At 45.4% G+C, this 17374-nt stretch overlaps 2 protein-coding genes across 3 annotated transcripts; both read left to right on the top strand.

The window, feature by feature from the left end:
• Positions 1-3946: 3946 nt before the first annotated feature.
• On the top strand, positions 3947-11214 carry CLN6 (CLN6 transmembrane ER protein). Its single transcript, XM_042472412.1, has 7 exons — positions 3947-4141; positions 4911-5025; positions 5418-5516; positions 6679-6867; positions 7083-7138; positions 9053-9178; positions 10363-11214. Exons 1-7 carry the CDS (start codon positions 4086-4088, stop codon positions 10652-10654), a joined length of 933 nt encoding a protein of 310 aa, XP_042328346.1. The 5' UTR covers positions 3947-4085; the 3' UTR covers positions 10655-11214.
• Positions 11215-13043: 1829 nt separating this feature from the next.
• CALML4 (calmodulin like 4) lies at positions 13044-16972 on the top strand. 2 transcript variants are annotated; one of them, XM_042472410.1, is made up of 5 exons: positions 13044-13381; positions 13507-13537; positions 14772-14912; positions 16067-16255; positions 16784-16972. In XM_042472410.1, the coding sequence occupies exons 1-5, from the start codon at positions 13217-13219 to the stop codon at positions 16879-16881; spliced, it is 624 nt and encodes a 207-aa protein (XP_042328344.1). In that variant the 5' UTR covers positions 13044-13216; the 3' UTR covers positions 16882-16972. The 2 variants fall into 2 exon arrangements, with proteins under 2 accessions (XP_042328344.1, XP_042328345.1); XM_042472411.1 differs by having other exon boundaries at positions 13319-13381; positions 14804-14912.
• Positions 16973-17374: the final 402 nt, after the last annotated feature.

The raw sequence follows: 17374 nt of genomic DNA, 5'->3' as shown, positions 1-17374 counted from the left end.
CAGTCCAAGCCATTCTGCCATGAAGGAATACACAACCCAAGCGCTCTCAACAAGCGTTTGCCTATCTTCTGTTTCAAGACCTCCGAAGAGGGAGACTCCACCGCTGTCTAAAGGAGCGTCTTCCATTGTCAAACAGCTCTTACTATCAGGAAGTTTCCCCTAAAGTTTAGGTGGAGTTGCTCTTTCTGTAGCTTGAATCCGTTGTTCCAATTGTGTCCTATTCTGGGGAGCAGCAGAAAACAAGCTTGCGCCATCCTCAATATGACGCTTCTTCAGATATTTAAACATGGCTCTCATGTCACCCCTTAACCTTCTTTTCTCCATGTTGTTGCTTGCCATCAAGTTGACTTTGATATATGGCAATCCTATGAACGAGAGATCTCCAAAAAGAGTCTGTCCCACGATAACTAACTACTCTGCTCAGGTCTTGCAAGCTCCTTTGATGGACTCCATCCACCTAGGGCTGCCATAATTGTCAACCTCCAAACCAGGACAAATGTAAAAAATGTAGGACATATGTATGACAAAATTTAGCCCCAAATGTAGGACATATTTTTAAAATAGAGGACACACAAACAACTTTTAAAAATTAATAATTTAAAAAAGCATGAATATAAATGCATGTTCCTTAGCTCTGTCAAAATGGAGGACATTTTGGCATTATTCCTAGACAGATGGCAGAAATGTACTTCCCTTTCTGGCCAAACACCCCCCCCCCAATTCCAAAACACACATGACACACATTTGGGCATTGAACATGGCTTTATTCAACATGGCAATCTCTTGCATATTTCAGAGGCTTAGTGCATAACCAAACTGTTTGGGTTTCACACTGAACATGGGTGAACATGGCTATGCGTATTTTACATGTCAAGGTGGTTAACAAGAAGTGGATTTGCCCTGGGTTTCAGGTTTCTTGCACCAACTGTACTTCTCAGAAGTGTACTTGGCCAAGGGACTTTGATTTTTCTTCATTGCTCATGAGTTTGTAAAACTCAGAGCAACTTACATTGGTCATGCCTCAGAGAGTATCAATATCATCATCATCATCATCATCATCATCATCACCATCATTGTCACAACAAAGCAGACTTGTTAGCATTAAAAGCACAAAAAATACACAAAAAAACACACTTTGGGAAAAAGCACACTTGAAATGCCGCCCGGGAGCCAGGAATTAGTCCCTTGGAGCCATATTGATCCCCCGCCCTTCAGCCCTAAAGGCTATCAGAGTGGCTTACAATTATGATGTTTAATCAGACGGTTTCCTGCCCTCAGGATCACAATCTAAAAGTATCATCATTTTAAAGGTGAATGGTTTATTATTATTGTTATTATTATTATTCGGGAAACGTTCAAGAGCAAGGCTCCCCAAAACTGCTGGAGCTCTGCCTCTGGGTTCCCAGGAGAACGAAGAAGAAGCAGTGGCCAGTGGGCTTTGCAGAAGGAGGCTCCCAAAAGGTCCATGGCTTCAGACAGCGGCTTTTTCCCAGGGTCCCTCTCTCCATCTTCCATTGAGGCCAATGCTGCTAGAAAGTCTTACAGCTGGATGGAGGAGGAGGAGGAAAAAGGGCCCTTGACTTTGCCAAGCAAGGGATGCCTCTGCACTTGGCACTTCCATGTGTGTGTGTATATGTGTGTATATATATCAGAGGTCTGTCTATGTATATGTGTGTGTGTGTGTGTGTGTGTATGCACGCACACATATATACACAAACACACATGCATACTTTTGCTCTCTGTGTGTGTGTGTGTGTGTATATATATATATATACACATGCATATATATATATATATATACTTCCCATCATCTTCACAAGGCACAGCATGTGGGGGGCTTGGAGGACACTTCCCATCATCCTCACAAGACACAGCATGTGGGGGGCATTTCCCAATGCTAGCCACAGGAGGGCGCCTGAGACCCATGCAACGATGGCTCTTATCCGGTTATGATCTTAGCCGGATAAGATCGTAGCCGGATAAGAGCCATCGCTGAATGGCTCTCGGGCGCCCTCCTGTGGCTAGCATTTGGAAATGTGCTTGAAGCAGCCACTGGAGGGCGCCCGAGAGCCAGGAATGAGTCCCTTGGATGCGATGCCGTGATGGTTCCAATGGTCTCCTCCTGCGCAAGCGTTTCTATACACACACGCATACAGACATACATAATATTGCACACACAGTTATGTATACACATATATAACATACAGTTTCATATATATACTCATACACATACATACAAACTTATAATTTTATATATGTGAGTGTGTGTGTGTGTATGTATATAGACACATACATAATATTAAACACATGGTTATGTATACATATTTATAATTGTATATAAATACACACACATATATGCATATATAATTATGTGTGTGTGTGTATAATTATATATATATATATATACACACACACACACACACACATATAATATACAGTTTTATATATACACACACACATATAAATTAGATAGATAGATGATAGATAGATAGATGGATGGATGGATGGATGGATGGATAGATAGATAGATAGATACGTACAAAAACTGGACTCCCAAGACCATTTGAAACACATGCTATGTAGCCAGAGCACCCTTCCCTTTGGCCTCTTTCCCTCTCCTCTCAATCTCCTGCCCTTCTGGCCCTCTTCCTGGCCTCCCTTCTCTCCTCCTAATCTCCTCCTAAAAGATGGATTATCTGAGCATGAGATTATCTATGAGCAAACATGGCCAGGCATCAAATCAACTCTCCCAATGTCCATGCTCTTGTTTCGCTGCTGAAGGGGGCATGGAGGATTTGCCACCGGTGTTTGTGATAAGCAGAGATTACCAGCTTCCCCCGAAGCCCCAAATGTCGCTTTCGATCACAACCCAGGCTGCCTGCATTTATATAATGTAATGCGATGTGCAAATGTATGTAACCTAGAGAGATCTTGTGGCACCTTTGAGACTAACCGAAAGAAATCAGTTGGCAGCGTGAGCTTTCATAGACTCAAGTCAGATGCATTTGGTGGAGTGGAAATGGAGTGGAAATGCAGCAAATGGATCTGAGGAAGTAGATGAAGCCTAGAAAAGCTCCTGCTGCCAACCTCTTCCTTTCATTGAGTCTCAAAGGTGCTGCAAGATCTCTCCATCTGCTCCAGTCTTCCCTTTGCAGCCATGCATTTCCAGGAGGGCCCTGAGCAAGGCAGGAGGAGGAGGAGGCACTTCAAGGCATGGCTCTCCTCTCGCCTTCTCAATTTATGGCAGAATGACTGTTTGTTTGCTTCCATCCGAAGATTAATGGATTAAAGCTGGCCAAAGATTTGATCTCTGCAAAGCCCAGCTGTGCTGGGCAGCCCTAGCTCTTCTGATCCGCTCTGGACATCTGGCCTGAGATGGAGGGAAGAAGGGCAGCTCCCTTCGGCCCCAGTCTGGGCCAGAGCCAAAAGCAGCACCCAACAACTCCTGGCGGAACAGATCTCTCTCTCTCTCTCTCCCACCCGTAGATGATATGGAACATGTGCACCCATTTTATTCTGTGGTTCACCAATGGATCTGTTCACAGTCTAAACCTTAGTTGCAAAGGGCACATTTTAACCCTGGGCATGACTAGGTTTTGTGTTGTTGTTGTTGGCATCCCTTCCTTCCTCCTTTCCTTGCCAGATGTTCTGCCTCTGAGTGGAAGAGGGGAGGAATGGGATACCAAGGAGAATCCTAGCAGCCGAGACTTGGAAGAGAGCACCGGCATCTTGGCCTTTGCCAAAAGGAAGCCATGCTCTTCCTCCAGGCTCTCTGTTCTAGTAGCCTCTGGTCCTGAGTTCAGATCCCTCAGCAGGACTAGGAGGAGCAGGGCTGTCCCAGAGCATGTGCAGAGGGCCTTGGGGGAAGAGGCAGGGCTTGCCATCCCAGGCAGCAAGAAAAGGAGGAGGAGCCCTTTCCGTGCGTAAAGGCGCAAAGGGAGGCTCCTCCTCCTTGCTCTCTTCTTCTTCCTCTTTCTCTCTTTCCAGAGGAGGATGGAGGTCCGCAGCTGCCCAGCAGGAGAAGCAGCAGCAGCAGCAGCAGCAGGGCCCCTTTAGGGCCAGGGGTCCAGAGGCCCAAGGGACCCATGCAGGGCTCCTCGCTCCGGAGGCGGACTGGGGCCTCGGGCTCCTTCCAGGGCAGGTGAGCCCCACTGCAGATCCCATCGTCCCCAGACCAAGGGGGGATCATGGGCATTGCCATCCCTGGGACACTGCAGAGGTCCTGGCTGGGTCTAAAGGGCAGCAGCAGAAACTAGGCTTTGTCCTTCCTGGTTTCCTCCGAGGAACTCTCTGGCTCTCTCTTCTAGACACACAATCGCCAACGTTTGAAGGCCGCCTCGCCATTATGGGGCCACTCTCCTCCCAGTAGAGCCCTGGGAAAAACCAGTATGCAAACTGGGGTCTCTCCATGCTCTGCACCCAGAAGGGCCCTTGGCCTGCTCCTGCAAAGAGCCCCTTGTGTCACTCCTCTGCTTGCTAGGCTTGCTTGCGATCATCCTTTTCTTATGAAGATTGTTGCTAGTCTTTTTGTCGTAATTTCGTCATTCCTGCAATTTGACACGACTTTAACGGCCATGATCCAATCCTACAGAAACCAGAGACTTGTAGTTTGGAGAAGCACCAGCGCTCTTTGACAGAGAATGCTAAAGAACTTCCAAAATCGACGTCTTCCAGTGGATGATGATAATAATCATCTTCACCCAACAGATGACTTGGATTTGTAATTGTGCCGCTTCTTTACCATTCTCTGCCAAAGAGCACTGGTGCCTCCCCAAACTACAAATCCCAGGGTCTTGTTGGATGGAGCCATGGCAACTAAAGTGGTGCCAAACTGCATTATGTCCGCAGTGTAGATGAGCCAGAGTTGCCCTTTGGCTAACCCAGATCCCTGTCCTTTTCTCCATCCGCAGGCATGGGACCGGCCCAGAGGACGATCCTTGCAGGCGTCCGCGCTTTCATTTCGACCTCTGGTTTTATTTCACGCTGCAGAACTGGGTGCTGGACTTTGGGCGCCCCATTGCCATGGTAAGTCCAAATGCCTTTTTAATGCCAGCAGACCAATGAGTAGAAATCTGGGCATCTGACTATCAGTTCTGACTGTGTTTGTGCATCTGCACCGCAGAATTAATCCAGTCTGGCCCCACTTTAACTGCCAAATTGTACGTCTTAATGCAATACAATTCTAGGATCCAGGGGTTTGTAGTGTTGCCTCTCCTTTCTAAGGGCAATGCAGTTTCCAGACATTTGTTCGGTTTGGGTTTCGGCCAACGCAGGAAAGAAAGGGGCTTCCATGACAAATAGTGACAAAAGCACCAACAGAAAAGAAAACCCTCCGCTGTTCTTACCTTCTGCTTATTATACAGTTCCCATTATAGGGTTCATCCATCTTCCTCTTTTGGCTTTTGTTTTTCCTTCAGATCGTGCTTCCCTTGGAATGGTTTCCATTGAATAAGCCGAGCGCCGGAGATTATTTCCACATGGCATACAATGTTATCACGCCTTTTATTCTTCTCAAGGTAAACCTTGCACCGGATCATGGCCGTTTCCCCATTTTCATTCAATACAATAATCTTGCTTGTTTTGCACTTTGTTCAGGAGTTTGTCTGTCTCCTGAAAGGCCAAATAGCAGGATTTGATGTGAATGTTGGACATGCATTTGCAGGGTTAAATCCAACTGCATCCACACGACACGGGAATATCACTTTGGTCACACCTTAACTTTCATGCTCCCACCGGAAGGAATAATAGGGTTTGTGATGCCATTAGGTACTTAGATCTCTCTGGTAGAAAGCCATATATTACAAAGGCCAAGGGACCCATAGAAGACACAGGACGGGTCTCAGACCCAGTTTGCAAATCCCATGCAAAGTTGTGGAGTGGTGTACTTTTTGTCCCCATACGGAAAAAGCATAGGGTGACTTCTATCTTTGCTGTGATAATGTTTTAGAAAATGACTAATTTTGAGATTCTGTGGCTGCACCCGCACTGCAGAAATGATCCAGTTTGGCGCCACTTTGAGGGCCATGGCTCCATGCTGTGGAATTCTGGGAACTGTAATTTTGTAAGACATTTAGTCTTTTCTGTCAGAGCTCTCTGGTGCCACAACAAACTACAGTTCCCAGAATTCTGTAGCACTGAGCCATGGCAGCTAAAGTGGTGTCAAAATACAGCCAAAGTGATGTCTGTGTGTGTGTGCGCACGCGCGCATGCACACACACACACACACACAGAGAGAGAGGGAGAGAGAGAGGGAAATTATATATAGCACATTAAAAGAGAAGATATAGCACAATAGCACAATAATATATATATATAGCACAATATTATACTATATATATATATATATATATATATATACACACACATATACATATACATATACATATACACGCACATACATACACACACACACACATACATAAAATGCCTTCTCTTTTATTTAAGGTATAGCTCCTGTTGTATGACCTGCTTCACAGAGTCGGAAGAGACCCCAAGGGCTACATCCAGTCCAGTCCTCTGCCATGCAGGAATACACAATCAATCCATCTATGTTTATTTTTTAAGAATAAAACCCTCTCCATCTTCATGGAGGAATTTTGGGGGGGAAAGAGGGAGAAGCTTGGGCTTCTCCTTGCATCCCCTCTAAGCCCTGTTTCTCCTCTTTCTCCTCCCTTGCAGCTGATAGAGCGATCCCCGAAAACCCTTCCCCGGTCGATGGTCTACATCTGCATCATCACTTTTGTGATGGGTGCCAGCATCCACTTAGTGGGCGACTCTGTCAACCACCGGCTCATCTTCAGCGGCTACCAGCTCCACCTCTCCGTCCGAGAAAACCCCATCATCCGAAACCTCAAGCCAGAGACCCTGGTAAGGAAGCTCCCTCTGGGATGACTGGCCCCAAGGATGAGGGGGAATCCACCCAGGTTTGGACCCAAGGGCTCCCAATGTCCTGACACCTGTTCCTAAACACGTCTGACTCCTTTAAAGCTGGCCAAACTCCGGAATGGACTCAGCGCCCCACTGAGATGGAGGCCGTCCAGACGTCCTGCTCTCTCCTTAACTCTCTTTGTATCCCTTTGCAGATCGATTCCTTTGAACTGCTCTACTATTACGATGAATACCTTGGACATTCAATGTGGTAAGCCAAGGACGGTCCTTTGACCATGCTTTTATACTCTTGGTGCTTAGTTCAGTGTTTAGTTTATAAATTAATTAATTAATTAAATAATAATAATAATAATAATAAGCAGCTATTTTTTAGCCTGCCTCTCCCAGTGGATTGAGGCAGGTCACAGCATGAGCAATAACAATAAAATACATATAGATATAAAACCACAAAATTAAGTAATCCCCTTCCCTCCCTCCCAGTTTATACTCTTGGTGCTTAGTTCAGTGATTCCCAAATACTGGTCCTCCCAAGCATTTTGGACCTCAGCTCCCAGAATGCCAAAGTGGCTGGGGCTTCTGGGAGCTGAACTCCAAAACACTTGGAGGACCAAGGTTTGGGACTCATTGGTTTAGCTGTTAGTTTTTAAAATCTATTTTAGAGGTGGTATAATGACGATTTGCCAGAGTTCCCAGATTAGTGTAAAGAAACCACTGGGTGACTTTGGACAAGAAGTCCCACTCTCTCAGCCCCAGAGGAAGGCAATGGCAAATCTGCTCTGAACAGCTCTTGCCAAGAAAAACTTTGCTGAGTTAGGGTTGCCTTTGGGTCGCCATTGGTCAGAAACAATTTGAAGACACACAACAAAACAGATTTTAAAAAACACATTATGGCAAAAAAGATTAAAAGCCAGTTTTTAAAAAAGCGACATTGGGAAGGAATTGTGCTCCACAGAAGACCCAATGGGATTTGCAGTTCTGTGAGATTAAAGGCCAACGTGGGTCTGCCTTCCTCCTCTGCTGCTATGGGATCCACCAAGGATCCACAGCGGTGGTCCTTGCCCCCCAATTGCCTAGAGCCCCACTTTCTCAGGGATAGCAAGGGTCTCTCCAAGAGACAAGGAGAAAGCCCCTGCAAAAACTAACAGCTGCATTGCCATCACCAGATGGATCTAAGATGCAAGAGATGATGGGCTGGTGGATTATACTTTGCATCAGTGCCACCTGCCCCATATGCTTAAAGTGGGGCTGCAAAGCCCCCATTAAACCCTTTCTCATCTCCATTTCCGTGCAAATACCCCCATCCCAATGCTGCGACCTCCCCAGCGGCTCTGGGGGTCAGACTTGGAAATGCCAACTCCTGGATCTATTGTATTCCGCTTCGCTTGGCAATGGGTTGCCCCCAGCTGTGGTTAGATAACATGCAGAGCATCAGACACCAAAGCATGTGTTTATAGCTCTCTCTGTGTGTGAGAGAGAGAGACAGAAAACACGAGGCTCACTTGGTTTAGGGAACAAGCCTACGCACACATAGTGCAGCAGTGATCTTAACTCTCTGAACGCATACGTAGACCAGACTGCTCTAGGTGTCTTACGCAGGTGTAAGTTCTCCTATGGAAGTGGTTCAGGGCAAAACAGCTGCATTCACTGCCAGGCTGCAGAAGTGAAGTTTGCACTGGATAATGTGAGTGCACATTGCACTGTGGTGCGTATTGTTTTGGCATTGCAATTCACTAACTATATGGTGTGGCACAACTCTGTAAGTGTAAAGCTATGCTCCGTCTCCCCAGGGTAGGATCTCAGCCACAGGTTCCTGGGATTCCTCAGGTGAGATGGAGTCAATCGGCGCTTTCCAAGGACTGAATTCAAAGTCCTTGGCCGCAGAGTTGCCCTGGAGGACCTAGAGATTATTCCTAGAGAGGACACTCTACTAGGGCTTTGTAGCTCCTCCAGCCAAGTTCTATGGTGAGTGTTTATTGGACATTGCCCACAGAGTTGCCCTGGAGGACCTAGAGATTATTCCTAGAGAGGTGTCCTCTCAGGTTAATAACGTTGTGTTTTTGTTATTTGCAGTTTTTCCATATTCATGGTGGGGGTCTTCTGCCCCTAACCCTAGTGAATGTGGAGGGACAAATGTGAATAAATAAATGTGCGTTCCCTCTCGCAGGTACATTCCCTTCTTCCTCATCCTCTGCATCTACTTTTCCGGCTGCTTCATACCTTGCAAAGAGGGACAGCAGAGGATCCCTGTCTCGGCCCTTCTCCTCATCGGACCCAGCAGCCTCTATTACTGGTAAGTGAGCAAAGCCGCTTTGGAGAGAGATGGAGAGGCAGCGTCAGTTGTGGATGTGCGTTTCGATTATATATGTACAGCACAATAGAGAGTAGAACTCTGATGAACTAACTAAAGCCACAGCAAAGGTGTTTGCAAAGGAGTAAATAGATCTTCTCCAGGTGCTAGAATGATAGTAAAGATGGTGCTAATTCCAAAATCAGGGATCCACAACAAATTTGGACCTCTTTGTGTCACAACTCAATGCGTTTTCTCCATTGATGGCCTCTCCAGCAAATCTAAAGGCAAGGGGCGAGATGGGACAGAAAGTCCTTCCGAAATATGCAATGGAGGACTTCTTGAAGAATTTTTGAATCGTAATTTGTTATATTACATTCTCACATGATACCAAAATAAATAAATTCAGAGTCCTTCACACCACACTTGTACAATGTATATCCAAGCATGTAATTTAGTTTTATGCGTACACTTGGCCTCCACATTTGTGGCTTTGATTTCTGTGGATTTGATTATTTACAGTTTTGGCTAATACTTTATCTCTAGATCCTCCAGCGCAACTCTGCCAAAAATTGACCATAGAGTTGTGCTGGGGAACCTAGAAGTTCCTAGAGAAAACACTCTTCTAGGCATTTTTAGGTCCTCCAGCACGATTCTATGGTCAGATTCTGGCAGATATTGGCCACTGAGTTGCACTGGAGGACCTGGAGATTCCTAGAGAGGTGTGCTTTCAGGTAAAAATAATAGTGTTTTTATGTTTTGCGGTTTCTCCACATTCACAGGGGTCCTTCACCCCGAACCCCAGCAAATGTTTAGGGACCATTGTATACAAACCGTGTTGTTATTTTTATTCCATTGCTCTGCTGTTTGTGATACTGTGACTGAGGTGGGTGCTGACTTTTGTTGTTGTCGTTATTTGGTAGCAGCAAAAGCAACACTCATGCAAACGGTCATTACTCATGGCATCTCAAAGGCCAACACGGTTTATGGATTTCTACTTGAGATAGAGATAGCACACATAAATGTCAGGACAGAGCTACAGACATTGGAGGCTGAGCTGCAGACTTTGTTCTGGCAAGAGGTATTGCCGCAAGGGTCCATCCATCCGTCCTCCAAAACCCCTTGCAAGTCCTCTTCCCCCAACGAAGGTGGGAGCCCTGACGTGTTTTCATTCCCATCTCTGGCAGGTACCTTGTGACAGAAGGGCAGATCTTCATCCTCTTCATCTTCACCTTCTTTGCCCTGATGGCGCTGGTCATGCACCAGAAGCGCAAAGGTCTCCTCATGGACAGCAACGGCCGCTTCCTCTTCTACTCCTTCGTCATCACTCTGGTGCTCATCGCTCTCTGGGTCGGCTGGCTCTGGAACGACAAGATCCTCAGGAAGAAGTACCCCGGCGTCATCTATATCCCAGAGCCGTGGGCTTTCTACACCTTGCACATGAGTAACCTGCATCCGGCAAAGGCGGAGAGCAGTTAGTTTTTAATGCATACCGAAAACGCAGGCGATGGACCCTTCCCTGTTGGAAACGGTAGCTTTCCAGAACCAAGGGCGGATGGCTCATCAGACCAGGAAATCTTACTAAATTGTACTAAATTCTTGGGCGTCTCACACCCCACATGCATTTTCAGATCACACAACAGATACCTTGCACAGGTGTTCCTCCTGGTTCAGGGTCCTTACCTTTCCCAGCAGAGTCTGTTGACATCCCAGAAGCCAGATGCAGAGGAGAAACACAGGACTATACATCTCCGCTTGCTTCCCCTTTTCCCTCCTTGTGGCTGGGATATTAAACTATGCAAACAGCAAACTTCCTTTACAATATAGAAGGAAGGCAGGATAGAGAGATTAACCCAGAGTAAAGCTTGGAAATTGGAAGAAGACTTGGCAGATTTGCAGACAGGGAAACTTAGGCCTCATTTCCACTTACAAATAAACCAGTTTGCCATCCGAAACGGTGGATCGATTCGACAGCAGAGCGCACGGTTCAGACTACATTTGCCCTGATTGCATTTTTTCCTAGTAAAACAACCCACTTGTGGTTCACATTGACGAATGACTGGATTCAAAATGGACCTGCTCCAGCCAGCCGAAGGGCAAATTTAAAGCAATTCTGATGTGCATCTGGTTCACACTTGCGCGAAATCGATTTATCCAAAAAGATGCAGGAAAAATCAGCGTCAAAAAGATGCTGGTTAAAGGGGTCCGGCGCATGCCCCCCCTTCTGAATTGCTTCAATGATTCAGTTCAAGTGTGAACCATGGTCATTTGAACTGGTTCAAACAGATTTGTGACCCGGTTTAAAAGGTAATGGGAATGAGGCCTTAGGAGCATCCAGCAACCTCTTCTTTAAGAACTGCAGCAAAGAGGTATATGGTCATCCCTGGGTCCCTGCAGCCCAAAATAGTGCATTGCTACTTGACATTAAAACCAATTCTTCCTAAATGCAGCATGCTTTTCTTCTTTCTGGTGGTATTTCTATGCTTTCCCTTCTTTCTTTCCCTTGAATACTCAGGTAGAAAACACTGATTCTAATGGAGGTGCAGAACTCAAGGACTTGTTGAGTAGATCCTTACTACTTTTTTTTTTGGGGGGGGGGGAGATCTTGGAATTCCTGCACTGAATCCTTTTTAACTCTTACCTTTTGTAACCCTTTGTGGTGTACATATCCTTGAGTGTGATCCAAACCCAGTGTATGCAAAGAAGCTTGTTGGCAGAGAAAATAAACATTTACTAAAATCTATCTGTGTGGATCTTTTCTTTTTACAAAGGCTGGAATCCCTTCTCACACATATAGGTTCCCTTACAAAAAGAGTTGGACATTCCTATCCAAGGTGGAATGGCCAATTCAAGGCTGCAGAAGCGGAGTTGGGCATGCAACCCCATTGCACACGGATGCACATTGCACATGGGTTGTTGGTGCACATACGCAGGTACATTCAGCATTGCAATACACCAACAAGGTAGCTTTGCATAACTCCTTCAGGGCAAACCTACCATCCAGTCATCTCCATGCATGCTAACCAGTCTCTATTACTATTTCATTCCCATCTTGCACATAAAGGTAGCAAAATATAGTTTTCTGTGTCAGAGGATAAAATGGACATAGATGTTAGACATGGGAAGACACAAAAACCTGTTGCAGAACGCTTCGGTCTTCCTGGTCATTCCATCTCTGACCTCTGGACAGCAGTCTTTGAACACAAAACACTATAGAGGAGGATATTGGAAAGAGAAACATCTGGATTAGAATAAAGCCACAAATCCATCAATAGAGACAAAGGGTTCCTGGCACACAAGGCATGTATTATAAGAATAAACCAGACTTGAAGGCACACAATAAATCATCATCATCATCTTCATCATCATCCTACTTCTCCAGACCAATCAAAGCAGCTAACCATAAAAGCATCAGTAAAAAAGTAACTTATCTTCATTGTATCTCAAACAAGGCGGGATATAAATAGTATTATTATTATTAAGGTAGAGGCAGTTAGAGCAGCTGTCAAACAATTAATTAAGTCAATAGGAGATTGCTATGGGATGTTAATCTGGGAAGGCCAGCAACAACAAGGTCAACTCTGCCACTATTGAGAGTGTTGAAAATGTCTTTTTAGGCTAAGGCCTGAGTAGTTTCCAGAAGCAGAACAAAAAGGAAACCTCTGGGAAGTTTCCCCGAAGAGTGACCCCTTCACATCCTTGACCGGGAAGCACACTGTCCACTCTCTTGTCCAGTAGTGACCCCAGAGTGTCCTCTGGAAACAATCGCATTACGCCTTAGTGCGCTCCTAGTCAGTCTTTAAGCCCAGCATGCGGCGCCTTGCGATCAATGTGGGATTACCAAGCCCCCAACAGAGACTCTGCTATTTGGAGCATTGGAGAGGACTGTGGCATTGCCATGCTGTCACACACACAAAGCGGAGGGATGGAAGAACAGCTTGGATCCAACCTGAGTCTCCCTGGCCTGCATTGCTGGCTTTGCAGCTGCTGTTTCTGCTGAAACCCAAGAAGCAACTGAACAGGGATCCAGCCGAAGGATCCATGTCACCAGAGACGCTTTTATTACATCTCCTGCTGCTTTTGTTCCTGTTTGCCCTTTGGGACCAGAGGACTTTGGACTCCAACAGAAGGAAAGGCCAGAGAGAAAGGCTGGCAGGAGAACCGAGCCGGGTTTCGGACGAAGGGGACCCCCAAACCCAGCAAATGGTGAAGGAAAGGGACCTCTTCCCTTGTTTCTGGGTCTTTGGGGAGGTCTGGTTGGGTTCTTCTCTTTGCAAGAACAGATCTTCTATTTAACATGCAATTCGCCTTCTTTTTTTGTACGGTTGCAGGCAAAGTTTCTCTCTCAGGACCAAATCAACGGTACGCACCTTTTTCAGTTTGAGTTTGAAAAGCGAGCCAAAACATGCAAAAGAGATTTGCTGGCTTCTTCTGTTTTCTTTCCTAATTCATTGCTTGAACGTCCTTTTCATGGCTCCTTCCAAAATGATAAGAAAGAGACACGGTCTGGCTCTCTATTCAGAAATACAAAAGGAAGCAGCAAATCTGTGTTTTTAAAAAGAGCGTCCTGAGGATGTTATTGTTTTATTAAAGTGCTTTTATTTTATTTTAAATTTGCATTCTGTTTATAACAGAACACAACTAATAATAATAATAATAATAATAATAATGGATTTATATATTTACAATGAAAATATTTTGGACTAGCAGTGGTTCCTGATTCTATTCTTTTTTTTCTCCCTTCCCTTTCTTTTTCTTATTCAAACAGTATTATTTTAATTGTGAACCAAGTTTGTTTTTGTGCTATCCTTTACTTGGTTGACTTGTTTCCTCTATGAAAAATGGAATTAATTTTTATAGATGCTAATTTGAGCAAAGAAAAAGGAAGCAAGCAATGCACTCGCCTGAAGGTTTGGCTCTGCTCTTCCTTAGGAAAACTTGAGAGAGGTTTCAACATGGTTCTTCCTTTCCAGATGATCTGCTAGCCCAAAGCCCAAATCGCTGGCCCCTTCTGGCTTTTGTTCCTAAATAAAGCTGAATAATATTAATATTAATATTAATAATAATAATAGCAGTGATCCAATTGTTCCCGAAAACTCAGCTCACAAAAATAGAGTGCGCTGGGCTCCATGCCACATCGTCTCATTGTGGATTCCGTTGCTGCGTCGCTTTTGTCCCTTTCCAAAGGGCAGCCGTCCTTTTAGGCCAGAATGTCCTCTTACACAGCTGTAACTCTGGGTTATCCTGCCACACTTGTGTAAGGAAGTTGTGTACACACTTGTGCAAGGAAGCAGCATCATATATTCTCTCTTAGCAAACAGTCTCTCTTTGCCCCGCAGTGCAACAAACCAACTTAAAACTGACCCAGACTACACACTTACAATCTTTGTAGTTATAAGCAATACTTATTGCAAGTGATATTTATAGACAACCATTTTCTGGCACATAATTCCAAGTACCCCCCCCTTCTCTAACTATAAATCCCATGTTTCCATAGGATGGCACCACGACTGCAAGTGGTACCCAACTGCTAGACTTGCAGTGATGCTGGGCTAGTTTCCTCTCCTGTTGTGTTTCTTTCCTCCCTTTTCCTTAGAGTTCAAGGAATGTTTTTCCCTCTATGATAAGAAACACAAAGGCAAGATCAAGGCCAGCGACCTTCTCACGGTGATGAGATGCCTAGGAGTCAGCCCCATCCCAGGAGAAGTGGCCAGGCATCTTCAGCAGCACAAAATTGGTAAGTCCAGGGCAGATCTAATCCACCTCCATCACTTCCAAAGCCCTCTCCATCAAAAACCCACCAAACAGCAATACAGTACCTTTATGGGGCAAACCCAAAGGCACTCTCTCTCTCTCTCTCTCTGTCTCTCTATTGTGCATTTTTGTTTGCCCCATAAAGGTATCACTGTTGCAAGCTTTCAAAGCTCCACTTCCACCAAGTTCTTGGTCAGGCAAAGATGTTAAAAACCATACAGGTTAGTCATAGACATGCATTTTGCTCTTTTGTTTTCTCGGTTCAAATGGCATGATGCAGGCTGGCACCTCTTCCTCTTTCTGGCCCTGTGGCTACTGAAAGATCCCCAAAGTCCAGGAAATTTAATGGCCATTTCCAACACACACAAAAAAGAATAGTACTTCCTTTCCAATGCAATATGTCTCCATTGTTGTGGAGCCACATGCCCCTTTGATAGGCAAAAATGGAGACAGAAGGATGAATAGGAAAAGGTAGATGCCATCATGGCACAGCGGTTTGAACGTTGGACTACAAACTCTGGAGACTGGGGTTCGAAACCATGCTCAGCCATGGAAGCCTTGGGCAAGTCACATCTTCTCAGCCCCAGAAAGCCCCACACTAGGTTCACCTTTGGGGTTGCCATAAGGCAACCCCAATAGCAACGACAACAACACAGATGCATCAAGTTGACTTGATGGCCTTTGATGTCTCTTCCAACTGTGTTTCTATGATCATGAACAAGCTAAAAAAAATCTAACTCAACTGTACATACTGAAGAAGGGAGAGCAACTTAACTACTAGGATTAGGTTAAATTACATTTAGATTTAAGTGCCTGAATTACAAGGCTTACTACAGGTTGAGTCTCCCTTTTCCAAAACATCAGGGACAAAGACCATTTTGGATTTCAGACTACCTGTATTTGCATATACATACAAGAGCGGTACACTGGTTTGAGCGCATGTTGCAACAAACTGCAATTCCCCAGACTTCCATAGCATTGAGGCATGGCAGTGAAAGTGGTGTCAAACCGGATTATTTCTGCAGTGTGGATGCAGTGTGATTTTTTTGCAAGGTTAGTCTGATGGGAGCCATGGATTGCCTCTGCTCAGGTAATGTCAGCCTCTCTGTTTGCATTTATTCTCTCCTCCGTTTGCAGACCGCAATGGAGAGCTGGATTTCTCCACTTTCCTGAGCATCATGTACAAGCAAATGCAGCAGGAAGACCCCAAGAACGAGATCCTCTTGGCCATGCTCATGGCCGACACACAGAAGACCGGATTCATCTCGGTGGCAGAGCTGAGGGCCAAGCTGATGAATTTAGGAGAGAAAATGTCCCGGGAGGAAGGTGAGCATCCCTCTCCAGGGACTTTGGCTGGAACCTCAAGGATAGTTTTGTTCCCTTGCAAAAAAAAAACCCAAACCAATGCACACAACAGATTACTCTTCTGTCCCCTTAGCCTCATTTTGCCCAATCTGGTACATTTGGCTAATACACCTATAATTCCCATTATCCCCAGACAGCCAGGTTAAGGAAGTCTGTTGTCATTGTTAAGAGACAGGAACGGGAATTATGTGGCTCTCCATGCATTGTTGGACTGCAACTCCCAGCAAACCTAGCCAGGATAGCCAATAGTGAAGAATGATGGGAGTTGCAGTTGAACCAGCAGGGTTCAAATACCTGCTCAGTCATAGAAAATCCTTGGGCAAGTCTCACTCTCTCAGTGGCCTCAGAAGAAATGATGCCAAAGAAAACCCTGTAACTGATGGCCTAAGGGTCACCATGAGTCAGAAGCAACTTGGAAGGCACACAACGGCCATTTTCTTTGTTGCTGTTAACACTGCAACTTCTGAAATGGTGCCATTTTGTTTGCAGTGGACAACCTCTTGAAGGACACCAACGTGGGACACAATGGAATAGTGAAGTATGAAGACTTGGTCCGTTCCATCACGCTTCCCCTTCCCGACTACTGATGGTCCAGGCTTCCATGATGGTTTGCAGTGTTTCCTTCTGGTGCCTCTGTTACTTGCTTGCCTTGCAAAATAAACCATTTGCCTTTGGAAACTCTTAGGTTTGCTGTTGACTGCCTTCGAGTCGATCCCAACTCATGGCAACCCCATGGATATCTCCAAGACTCCCTGAAGATATCTTGAAGACATCCCATGGATGAGATGTCTCCAAGACACTCCATAGATATCTCCAACACTCCCTGGAAATATCTCCAAGGCACCCCATGGACGAGATAGCTCCAAGACTCCCATGCCCATGATGACCTCAATAGTGTCCATCCATCTGGCATGTGGTTTTCCTCTCCCTACGTCCGTCTACCTTTCCTAGCATTACTGTCTTTTCTAATGATTGCCTTCCCATGATGTGGCCAAAGTATGACAACCTCAACCGGATCATCTTGGCTTCCAAGGAGAATCCAAGCTTGATTTATTCTAGGGCCAAGTGTTTGTCCTTTTG

This window comes from Sceloporus undulatus, chromosome 6, assembly GCF_019175285.1.
Source record: "Sceloporus undulatus isolate JIND9_A2432 ecotype Alabama chromosome 6, SceUnd_v1.1, whole genome shotgun sequence".
Classification (NCBI taxonomy): Eukaryota; Metazoa; Chordata; class Lepidosauria; order Squamata; family Phrynosomatidae; genus Sceloporus; species Sceloporus undulatus.
The sequence above is the reverse complement of the archived record's forward strand: the minus strand, read 5'-3'. Positions and strand labels throughout refer to the sequence as shown.

Bases quoted from the DNA above. Each gene is read 5' to 3' on its own strand.
- CLN6 (XM_042472412.1), top strand. From the start codon at position 4,086: ATGCAGGGCTCCTCGCTCCGGAGGCGGACTGGGGCCTCGGGCTCCTTC. The intron at 4,142-4,910 runs GTGAGCCCCACT...CTCCATCCGCAG, and splicing joins TCGGGCTCCTTCCAGGGCAG to GCATGGGACCGGCCCAGAGG. The intron at 9,179-10,362 runs GTAAGTGAGCAA...CATCTCTGGCAG, and splicing joins CCCAGCAGCCTCTATTACTG to GTACCTTGTGACAGAAGGGC.
- CALML4 (XM_042472410.1), top strand. From the start codon at position 13,217: ATGTCACCAGAGACGCTTTTATTACATCTCCTGCTGCTTTTGTTCCTG. The intron at 13,382-13,506 runs GTGAAGGAAAGG...GTACGGTTGCAG, and splicing joins ACCCCCAAACCCAGCAAATG to GCAAAGTTTCTCTCTCAGGA. The intron at 14,913-16,066 runs GTAAGTCCAGGG...CTCCGTTTGCAG, and splicing joins TCTTCAGCAGCACAAAATTG to ACCGCAATGGAGAGCTGGAT.